Source organism: Drosophila virilis, chromosome 2 (assembly GCF_030788295.1).
Source record: "Drosophila virilis strain 15010-1051.87 chromosome 2, Dvir_AGI_RSII-ME, whole genome shotgun sequence".
NCBI lineage: Eukaryota > Metazoa > Arthropoda > Insecta > Diptera > Drosophilidae > Drosophila > Drosophila virilis.
The window spans coordinates 32697124-32709425 of NC_091544.1; the positions used below are offsets into that span (position 1 = coordinate 32697124).

The 12302-nt window shown below is 38.1% G+C and overlaps 1 protein-coding gene across 2 annotated transcripts in view; it reads left to right on the forward strand.

The window, feature by feature from the left end:
* The first annotated feature begins 257 nt into the window (after window positions 1-257).
* LOC6632862 (probable serine/threonine-protein kinase DDB_G0280111) overlaps window positions 258-12302 on the forward strand; it is a 57713-nt gene continuing 45668 nt past the window's right edge. The window contains exon 1 of one of the 2 annotated variants that reach the window (XM_070207108.1): window positions 258-1758. In XM_070207108.1, coding sequence (XP_070063209.1) covers window positions 626-1758 — 1133 coding nt within the window. In that variant the 5' untranslated portion in view covers window positions 258-625. The remainder of the gene's footprint in view (window positions 1759-12302) is intronic. The other variant, XM_070207107.1, reaches the window with a different exon arrangement.

Consider the following 12302-nt stretch of genomic DNA (forward strand, 5'->3'; position numbering starts at 1 on the left):
AATTGCGCTCAAAAGTCAAGGCTTGAGTTTTGCGATGTTAACGGTTCCCTCGCCCAGTTCCGTTGCATGCGTGCCGTTCAATGCTCAGAAATTTCGCGAATACCTCTGCAGTCAACAGCTGTTTTCAGCGCGTGCTCTCACTTACTCTCTATCTCTCTCTCTCTCTCTGGAGTAACACTCTCTCACTACGAACGAACGCAGCAGGTGCAGCAGCAGCAACAACTACAACAACAACGAATCGTAACAAGTGCCGAGTGCGCAGCTTTCGTTGCTGCTGGCCATCGACGACAGTTTGCGCCGTTGCCGCTGAACAGTTAGTGAACGACTCTCGTACGAGACAGACGTGAGCGGCAGCTTAGAGCTTGTTATAAAAACAAATTTAATTTCGAACTTTGGCGCGACTTTCGCAGACAACAAACGTAGTGAAAAAAGCGACAAAAACCAAAAAACAAAAAAATCAATTAAATTGTAAAGTGCATGGCAAAGTAAAAGCAACTGCAACGGCAACTGCAACTGCAACAAGTGCAAAATTGTGCATAGTTTTTTTTAACAAAGTGTTGCCAAGTGTAACACACATAATAACACACACATACACAAACGCAAATACACACAGCTCGAAGTGGACATGTCGGCGTCTACTAAACTGGAGCAGCACTCCAAGCCCATACTGAGTCCAACACGATCCCTTGACGAAGGTTTCGAAAGTGATCCGGATCGGGTTTCAACCGATTCAGAGCATCAAATAAATAACAACAACGTCAACTGCAATAACAATGCCAGCAAGCTGGCGCAGCTTAGCTCGGCGGCAACGGGCGGTGCCAGCAGCAACAACAGCAACAACAGCAGCAACTGTAACAGCAACAGCAGCAACAACAGCAATAACAACAATAGCAACAACTTGACAGAGAAGCGCGGCGCACTCAGTCTGGCCGCGCCGCAGCTGCAGCGACGCGATTATTACAAGGATCAACTGCAGCAGCAACAACACCAGCAACAACAACAACAGCAGCAGCAACAACTCAAGCACCAACACCAACACCAGCAACAGCAACAGCAGCAGCAGCAGCAGCAGCAACAGCAACAGCAGCAGCAGCGCCTGCAATATCAAAAACAACGCCAGCCGCTGGTCGCCAGCGCCGCCGCCGCCAGCATTCACAATCATCGCTTGACCAATGGCCTCAGTGTTGGCGCCGGCGCCGCAGCCGCTGCTGCAGCTGGCTATAGGCGCGGACGTCGCCTGCACGTAGCGCCGCCAGCGCGCCACGCGCTGCGCTCGCATTCGGTGGACGCTATTGGCAGACAGCGACATGGCTATGATCCGAGCAGCCTCATCCTCAAGCACGACGGCAACGGCAACGTTAGCAGCAGCAGCAGCGTCAGTGTCGGCGGCGGCAGCGCCAACAGTCGCATGCTCAACTACAAGAGCAGCGCGCCTGGCACAGGCTCGGCGGCGGCAGCGGCTGCGGCGGCAGCAGCGGCTGGACAGGCAGCGCTGCTCGTGCAGCCCATCTCGAGTGCCACGCTGTCGCCGCTGGCGGGCGTTGGGGTGGACGGTGTGGGCGTCGAAGGCGGCGGTGGCGCATCGCCCGTAATTGCCTCCGCCACGCACAGCCTGTACACGTTCTACCCGGCCGAGGGAAATCTGCAGGTGTGGCAAACCGAGTGCGGGGATCTGACCTATAAATCGTCAAGGAATATGCATCAGCTGCACAAGGCGCCCGTGTGCTGGACACAGTCCATACCCAGGCAGGCAAGACGGTGAGTCCTTGATAAGCCTTTCAAATATTATTACATATATTTAGGATAAGAATTTTCTAGAAATAGCATGAGTTTTTGCATAACAGAAGGATGTTTTGAAGAAGAAGAAAAATCCTCGAAGTTTCTGTTTGATTTGGGCCAAGCTCTTAGTGCTAGAAGACTCTATATAAAAATCAATAGACGTTTCTCAACGTCCCTTCTCGATATATCTATAAAATACATTGTGTTAACATTAATGATATATTTGCAGCTAACTTAGCATAAGCTTTTATGCAAACATATTAAAAAATAATAATAATCTAAAGTGGGAAAAAGTGCTTGCATCCAAGAGAGAAGTAAATACTCAGATGAAAAAACGTATTATAATAATTTGGAACAAAACTGAAAAAAAGGTGGTTAGATCAAGAAATGAATTTTTGATATTATTAATATTATTGGGATATGATAAAGTTGTAAACTAATATCGCCTTTAATAATGAAGATTAATAGTTATTAAAAAAAAAAGTTAAATACAAAGAAGAAAGTACTTAGATCAAGAAATTTATTATTGATAAAGAGAGAAGCCAATTTCTTATTTTTAGTGGAATTATTATTGATAATATTGGGATATGACAAACTTGTCATACTTTTAATAACGAAGGCTTAAAAGACTTTACCCTCTCTTGCTTGTTAAAATAGAATAAATACATCAAATATAGAGGATGCTTTGCTCTTTTTCTAACCACATTTTATAATGATTCAAGATTCTCATTACTTGTTCAATTATCTAAATTCGTCTCTAAACACTTTTAGTGTAGTTCCCATAAAGATTTTTAATGATATTTTCAGTATATCTTGCTAATAAATCTGAATAAAGTTTCCAAATCAAAGTTTTTGAAAATGTTATTTATGCTTTCCAAACATAATAATAAATAATATTATTATTCGATATACTCCTAATTATATCTACAGGTTTTTGCTCTCTAATCGAAGAAAATTTCTAGTTAAATTTAGCAAATTGTTGTGCTCCGGTTTTTTTTTTGTCGAGCTATTTCAAAGTGTACGCTAATGGGTTAATTGGTTCGTTTTTATTTTTGGCCAAAAAGAGTCAATAGCCATTTCATCTCTGTGCGGCAAAGTGAAAGTCTTCAAAAGCCGAGGCAGCAGCGGCAGCAGCAATAACAACAACAACAACAAAGTGGCTGCGGCCAAGTTGAGCGCTGGCTTTGACCAAGCGCATGTGTCATTTAACTTGGCCGCGGGGGCTGCAATTAAAATGCCTTCAAAACTGTAACAGCCAAAAAAACATTAATTGCTTTACAACGGTCATTGCGTCCTTTAACAGAGGCTTGGCTAACTGTTAAGTTTGCTTTGCATAACATGGCGCTGTTAGGTGTGACCCCAAATAAAATGAACTTATAGCTTTACAACTGTTCTGTTAACTTTGAATTACATGGCGCAGTTAAGTGTGACCCCAAATGAAATGAACATATTGAAGTAATTGGTTTACAGCGTCTTTTAACAGCTTCTTGGCACAGTTAAGTTTGCTTTGCATAACATTTTGCTGTTATGTCTGAACCCATTTTAAATGAACACAGCCCTGCAATTCATTAACAGCATCCTATGCTGTTCGCTGTTAAGTTAACTTTGCATAACATGGCGCTGTTAAGTGTGACCCCAAATTAAACGCAATATTGCAATTTTTCGCTGTGCACATAAAGTTTGGCAATTTCTGCGCACTTCTTATTACCTATTCCAACTGCCTTTTGACTTCGCTTCGGTTTCGTTTTTTTCCCTACTTTTTTTCTGCTACATTTCGCAGCTGCTGAAATGTGTTTAAAATTTGAAATTTGCCTCGCATTTGGCTAATTTTTATGACTCTGCGCATTTCGTTAGCAACATTTTTGGCGTGTGATGCAAAAGCACGTGGGCGTGGTCACAGGCTGAAGGGCAATACGCTAATAAATTAAAAGAAACCGAGAAAATGTGTAAAAGAGTGACAATAGAAGATAGTAAAAGTTGGTAAGAAAATAGGTTTTGAGAGTGTAGTGAAGTAATGAAGGACTTCTTTGAGAAAGTGAAATCATTTTCTATTAGAAATAAAAGCGCACTGGGTTTAAAAATACTAAAAATGTTTGCTTATTATCTAGAATAAAATGAAAGGTTAAGCAGAGGTAGAAAAGTAGAAATAGTATGATAGAAAGCTTCGATTATGAACATGAAACAATGTAAAAACAAATAAACTATGTTTTTCCGAGAAACTTTAACGTTTAAAATTAGAATTTTAATTGCTGACAAGACCAGTGTGACCAAATGAAGTGATAAATATACAAAAGCGATAGCCATATATCGATTAAATTAGGCAAATAGGATAGGAAAAAGAGATATACCAGGGTAAGGGAAGAAAAGAAAGGGATTGAAGAGAGATATGTAATACCGATCAAGAAAAAACGAAATTGAAAACATTTAAATGAATTTATTTGAAATTGACACTTGCCTTGAAAATATCTCTTATGCTTATAATTTATGCTTATAATTTACTTTTAAAACTTGTGTTTTTGGATGCTTAACTCAACAGTCAGGATACAATATCAAGGGATCTCCTAATATGAAACCTTCGTACTTAAAAAATACATTTAGATATAGCATACTTTTACTTTTAATTTATATATTCTTCGTTAGATAAATAAATGATAGATTAGGTAGCTTTCGACTCTCTCCTTGTAAAAAACATTCTCATAATCAATTTTAAAGGGAACACCCGCACTCTTAAGTCATTCAAGCACTTTACAGCACGTTCGCATATTTGAATATATTGCGATTCAAATTCCCCGCACTTGTGCAATAGACATGCAAATAAACAGATATTTACTTTCAATTTTGTCGGCTCTTTGAGCTGCGGCCAATGTATTGGGCTAAGTAGGCGGCGTCGTTTAGGCCATTGCATAAGGCAGGCAGGCTAAATTGTTTTTGATGTTATTTAAAAGCCTTTTACTTGGATGCAACCACCCACATGCCAGCCATGCGCAAATTTCAATCAAATTGTAATCAAAAACATGGCAAAAATTGCTGAAAAAATGCATTTTGATGCGCAACAAAAAATCAAAATCAATCAAAAGACTTAGGCAACAAACTTGATTAGTTCAACACACTCGTGAGCTGATATTGTAGCTATTGTTGGTGTAGTTGTTGTTGTTGTTGTTGTTGTTGTTGATTGAAACGCACTCAAAAATACATCTGGCATGTTACGAGTATTGCCTGCAAATCAAATTGCATGATGCGCAAAAATGTTTTTATGCTTATTTGAAAAGTAAAAGTTTTTTGCAAATTTTTGTACAATGTGTGTGGCGACTTATTGTAATTGTTGTATATTTTTTTTTGCCTGCATCATCTTCTCTCTCTCCCGTGACGCGCTTATGTGTCATATTTTGTATACAATTTTGCTTTTTATGAGTTTGTTTTTGCGCTTCACACTAATTGTTGTTGTGTATGGCCACGTTTGCGTCTCCAACTGAGGCGTAGGCGTCCGTGTTGCTTGTCGCCTGTCAGTTTGAGGCGCCTCGCGAACATTTGAAAGTGTTGCGCAGTTTATTTACGCATGTGAGTTTGGATGCTGAACAGATCGCTTTATTGTCCGCGTGTGCGAAAGTTTTATGTTATTTGTTTTTGATTATTGCCGCGCTTCCGTTTAATGAGGTGCCTAGGATAGGGGCGTGGTTGTGCATATTTGTATTTGCAATCAAAAATATTTTCTGTACATATTTGTAAAGAGCTGAATGAATGATTGATTTCCATAGCAGGTGAAATTGTGTAAGACATCAATTTAATTATGCAATTGACTTAAGTACTTCGAAATTGGTGTTGCTTTAACGTTTAACTGACAAAAATTTGAGTATTATTTCAAGACAATTATTAAATATAGTTACCAAGACATGTAAAAATAAATATATAATGAGCAAAGCCTACTTAATTCATTTAAATTATTTCTATGATTAAATATCCATAGCTTGTGAATTTTAAAGGTATAATATTCTGGAGCTCATTCAAAATATAATGTGTATGCTAAATTATATATATATATTTATTTTATGATAGATTATATATTCATACAAGGGTTTACCTTTTGAAGAAGTTAACACAAAATGAAATTTGTATTGTTAGGATAGATTCTGTGAATATAAAAAATTGGGATTATGCTACGCTTGATAAAGTTCAGCGAATAAAAAAAAGTAAGACATACAACAGATCAAAGTATTCCTATCTTGAGCCTTTGGTAAACCTCAAGCTAGTCGCTATATAAGGGTATTTGCCTTAGTTAACCCCATAGAACTTTCGAAAAGTTCTATGACTCCTACAATGGTTTCTCCTCAAATGAAAAGCTTACACGTAAAGGGGCAACCCCTATAGCTTCCTTATTTAAATATGCCAACTCCTGTCGCTGCTGTGCATTCCCATGCTCGAGTTAGCGCACTGAGTCAGCCCTAGCTGTAACCCCAAATTTGCATGGCCAGTACACACACACATGCATAATTACCATGACATGCAGACGCACAAAAGCCTCAGTCATGAAACGAAAATTTCATTACATTTGCTGGCCTTTTTGGCTTTACTGTGCTGAGTGCCGGGTAACAAGCTTTTCGCCTCAGCCCGCTTCACATATGAGTTCACATTTTTGGCCCGTGACCCAAGCGGGTGCGCAGGTGTCGACATACGACTCCCGCGACACCAAACTGACTGCTGACTCAGAGGCTCACAGTTAAAGGGTAGGGAAGGGGGTAGGTCGGGGCAGGGCGAGGGGTCCCACATTGTGTTTGTTTTCATTTTCGCATAATTACAATGAAAAAAAAGGCACTCGAAATACGCAACGAAAAATGTAACAAAAGCTGTGTGACAGACCGGCGCATGGAAACCCTAAACGACAGAGCGGGTGAGACGGCGAGCGGTGCGGCGGGGGTTGTGTATAGGGTTGCACTGTGAGAGTTTAGTTATTTTTGCTGCGCTGCATTTCCGGCTCGCTCATTGTCCGAATCGCGCTGGCGGCCTCTGATGTCATTGACAACTCAATTATGGTGCGGACGACACGGCTCCACTTCACCGGCGAGCGTTTAGAACGAGTGCCACAAAATGCTGTAGAGCCCGCATTTATTCTTTTGTTTCATGACTTGCCGAAAAAGGTGTTAAAGCAGACGTCACACGAAACTGACGAAAAGCCCCGAATTAAAGAACTCGAAATGGGAGCAGAAACACGACAAACGAACAACATATGCTCTGCAAGCTGTAAGAGATATCAGAGCTAAGGTTTTGGTGAGAGGAATAAGCAGGGAGAGTAATAAAAATAAAAATAAACAAATAATAAATAACCTCTCAGATTAATAATATGGTATGCTCAAATATTTGGGATTGCTATACTCAAATGTTTTGGCTAGGAAACGTTGGTAAATAAAGAAATCCATATAGATCCAATTTTTCAACACTGGCGCATGCACTGCCTGCTTTTAAGCTGGCTATATAGCCTCGTTGAGACTGATCAAGTATATATATACTTAACTGTATTCTACTAACTTCTTCTGTTAGTTACACAGTTCATATTAAAATCTTAACACCCTTTGCAAGAGTATAGCGAATAATGCTTTAATAGGAATTCTCTTAATTACTTTCAAGTGGCAAAGCTCTTAATTTTGTTCATGGAGCTCGCAACACTTGGGGTAACAATAAAACTAAGCCAAAAATTTGAATGTTTTCAGCTGTTTAACGTTGATTTATAAACGTTGCGCTGAAATGTGGGTGCACTCCCAGCAAAAGAAAAAAACGAAGGAAACAAAACTTAAAAATAAATTTAAAAAATAAGTATTTGGTTTTTTTGTTTTTGTGAAAAGCAATTACAACTTTGACATTGAAATGGCTATTGTCAGGTGTAACACAGGTGTGTGTGAGTTTGTGTGTGTGTGTGCGTCATAATACAATGCACAAACAAATGATCCAAATGAAACAAATGATTCATTTATTTTTGATGTCTGGCTAAATATTGCATTCAGTTGCGAGTTTGTTGCTTAAGTCATTTGTTTGCGCGTGTGACAATAACAAGAACAACAACAACAACAACAACAGCAGCTGCGAGCAATTTTAGCAGGCGTATTAACAGTCGTGTTTACTCACCGGGCCTATTATGTAAAAGAAGTTTGTTGCCTCAGTCATTTGCTTAGAGCTGCAACTACTTCAGTTCCTCGCGCACAGACCAAATATTGACACCAAAAATTGCTCATTGAGAAGCCATAATGGATACTTTTAACGTTTTTTGTTTTATTTTCGTTTTTACCAAAAATAAAAGCAAATTAACAATAAATAAAAAAGATCAAATAACCGAATTTTTTATTCGAAAGCAAATGCGGAAGATTAAACTTGTTTGATTTTGATTCTTTCGGCTGCTCTTGGTCATTTTATAATTTGTTGTTATTATTATTGTTGTCTGTTGCAAATAAGGTGCCTAATTAAAAATATGAAGAACTGGCAGCAGCAACAAAAAACAAGATGAGCAATCAGAGCTCTAAAAAGTCCGAAACATGTTCATCAAGCTGAACTAACGCAGCTTTTTATAGCTTGGCTTCTTTTTGGCATTTTCATCAAAAGGCTTTAAGTGATTGGCAAATACTCGCACCACAATCACAAAGCTTAAGCCAGCCAAATATTGTTGTTGTTGTTGTTTCTATATTTACGCTTTGTTGAAATAAGCTTTCTTGGCATTTTGGGCGCTTATAAATAGTCAACAATTATGGCTGCAAACTGGGCACAAGCCGCATAAGAAGCTGTCTCAGAGAGTGGCTGGTCGGTGGGGGGTGGGGGTTGTTTGGTGGAGCAATTAGCGGCTTTGTTTACAAAGTTAAGTGACAAATTTATGGGGATTCTTAATGGTAATCGCATTGCTGTGCCAGTTGGCTTAGCCTTGGGGCCACATTGATAGCTCATCAAAGAGACAAAAGATTGTAAAAATAGTTATTCAATTTGAATATTCAATCTTTATATTTATGTTTGTATTTATTGTATATGTGGATGTGAGCAAACATATTGTAAAAGAAACTTCTTGTGACTCGTCTGGTAGAATTAGGTATTGGTATTGGGCCACCAAATGTCGTAGGTCTTACGTACAGAATTATTGTAATCTGTTGATGTTTATATTAATTTGCTTGGTAGATGAAAAACAACAACTTGTAATTATTCTTTACCATTTGCGGTCTATTACTTTGTTTTATTTTTATTATTCCTCTGTTTTTCTCTGTGAATGTGAACAAGTGACTTCTTGCTTGTTGGATTATCTGTAGGATTTCTTTAAGAACTATCATTAAGAGATTTTTATTTATATAAATATTTTTATTTATTTTTATTTTTTTTTATATTTTAATATTTTTATGATTTCTGTTTGCTTCTCTATGAATTTGAAGCAGCGACCTCACGTTTTTGGATTTCTCTTTTGGATTTCTTAAAGAACTATCATTAAGGGATTTTTATTTATATATTTCAATACTTTCCCAGCTCTGCGCGACCCCAAATGACACGCTCATTAACGTGTGAACGATACGCGTAGATATTCTAATTTCAGCTAATATTCCGCTTTTACTTTTGCTGCCCACATAAAGTAGCCGCTGTTTCTTCTTCGTCTTGCTGCTCTCAGCTGGCCAATTTCCCTTCGGACTTTAAATATAAATTGCCGCGTGTGTCTGGCTAATTAACATATTTCGTATATTGTATTTTGTTTTGTTTGTCTGTTTTTCTCATTTCGTGAATTTCTGTAATTAAAAGCGCGCAAATCTTTTGCATTTTGGCCAAGAATTTCGCGTCGTATATCAAATGGCAAACAGAAATGAAAGTTTTTGCAGATAATATTTTTAGCGCTCTTCTAATATTTAATTATATTTAATGAAATTGTTTTCTGCACACGGTCTTTAAATACCCTTATGGCTGGGGCGTTTGCCAGGGGGCCAGGCTTTTGAAATGGCTTATTAACTTTTTATGTGGCTTTTATCTTTTAGCTTTAGTGGATTGCATAATTTTTATAGGCGCCGTATTGGATTTCATCATTGTTTTTGATTACTTTTAACGAAAGCGAAAAAATATTGGCTTTTGTGAAATATTCCTCTTCCCAATATGCTAAATTTAAAAATTATTCTTCAGTTTGTCTGTTGTCATGTAAATTATAAAATTTTAAATGCAAATCTATGCATGATAGAAATTCTAAAATAAAACAAAATAAACCGGCCATAAGCTGAGAGCAGCAACAGGGGGCTTGACCACAAATTTGTAAACACGCTTTAGACTGTTATTTTTAATACCCTGAACACATTGATAATGGGAACAAGGGTGTAATGTTTTTGAGCAAGTGGATGTAAAAGGTGAAAGAAGTCATCTTCCAAGTCGATAGTGTATATATTTAAATATATAATTATTTGGTCATAAGCTGAGCCCGTTTCCTCGATTCAATATAAATGGATATCGAGCTCCTGAGCATATCTTTCGTGGAGTGTATCTTGAATATTTGTGGACAGCTCCGTCTGTTTCCCTTCAAAATGTAAAATGGGCATTTTGTTTTAAACTATATCCCTTTGTTATCTACACCCATTTGGATGCCATAGAGATTCCCTGGAATTCCCTGAAAGATCAGACAAGAAACAACCAAGTCAATCAAGAAAGCGTTTCCCATTGAATGGGTCTCTCAGATGAAGAAGCACAGCCGCTGCATAAACTGTGTTTGTTTAGAAAAGGGTATTTTACAGTCGAGCATTCCCGGCTAGAACACTCCAAGCTGTGCAGCACGCGATGTGGTTACGTGTGTATCTGTGTATTTGGAGGACAACCAAAAATTTGTAATGGCAGCTCGGCGCTGTGTTGAGGGTATTTTCTAGACGAGCACACCCGACGGGAGAACTCTTATTTGTCTTTTGCTGTCGTCGCCTTTCTGCCAATTACTGTGCAAACAAAACTTTTCTCTAATTTGCTGACACGGACACGTTAAGCGCACAGTTTCGGCCAGGCTCGCATGTCATGGCTAGGTTCTAATCAAAATCGCACAGCCAGCAGCCAGCAGAGTGCTGGACGTGGTCCATTGATGCACTGGCTGCGATAAACGTCAGGCGATGTTGGTTCTTTTTTCTACTACTTGTTTTGTTTTGGGCTGGAATTTGTTGTTTTTTTCGGGCGCACAACAAATATTTTTTCTAATTAATAATAATAACAATTGAAGCGCAGTTGCAGTTCCGCATCAGCTAACGGCACTCCGATGCCCACGACAACAACAACAAAAACAACAACAATAACAAGAAGGAGAAGAAAAAACGCGGTATGTGGAGCAAAAGGTGTTGAAAATGTATTTCACTCTTTTCCACTGCTTCTTCATTGCGGTTTTTCCGTCTTTCATTGGCTTTGCTCGCTTTTCAGCCCAAATCAAAGCGGTTCATCAAAATTGCTCACAAACTTGGCTAAATTGCATTTGTTTTAATTAAAACTGAGGCTTGCGGTTTGCAGTCAAGCATTTCCCAGCAGCTGATATAATGGGATTTTTAAAAATTGAAAAAAAAAACCATGACTGAGGGTTAAGGGTTGAGCTTTTAAATTTAATTTAATATATAAATCAGTAAAAAATATTTCAACAAGCAAGAGGTTCTAGTCGGGAGCTCCCGGCTAGGGTATACCCTGAACCCTCTTCTATTCTAGATCGACTCGGCTTTTGATGCTGATCAAGAATATATATACTTTTCTATAAAAAATATTCAAAGTAATTTAGTATATTAAAAATATTTTTTAATCAATTCTAAATTTAACAAAGTTAAGCAAAATTTGAAGAAATTATTTTATGAATACTCTATATTCAGTGTTTGAGGATACACAAACGTTCGATGGTACAATAAGATACATATACTTGTGGAAAATTTCACTCAGATCGGTTTTTGTTTTATTTTTCGGTATTTTGACTGCCCTGTTTAGTTGTATACACACATTCATGCGCGTCTGTTTCGATTGTATTGATTTCTGTTCTGCAATTTTAATTCGTTTTTTTCTTAGAAGAAATCAAGACTGCTCAGTAGAGGCGGTGGCAAGTGGCGTGGTTTGTGGGAAGTTCGATCCCTACCGGTGAAACTCTTTCAATTTTTGGCTGATGTGGCTGTTGGTTAGAGACGGCGGAAAGTAGTGCGGTTGCGAGTTCGAACCCTGCCAAATGAACTTTTTTTTAAATTTATCTTTATTATTACAAACGAGAGCATTTTTTTAATTCTAAATAATAATTCTTTACAAAAAATATTATAAAAAATTGTATGGACCTCAAATATTATCAGAATTTAATGCACCTGAAACGAAATAAAATAAGGTTTGTCGCTCAGATCATAGGGAAACTTCCTTTTGTTACCGATTTTGTTCATTTTGGCCAGCAGGCTTTTTACATAAACAAATTTTATTGCCCATTTAGATAACTAGCAATAGTATTAGCGATTAGTTCCGTTAACCAGAGACAATTACCGAGCTGCACATAAAAGTGCGCTAACTTAAATACCTATTTAAGTTTACTTAGACTTATCTCT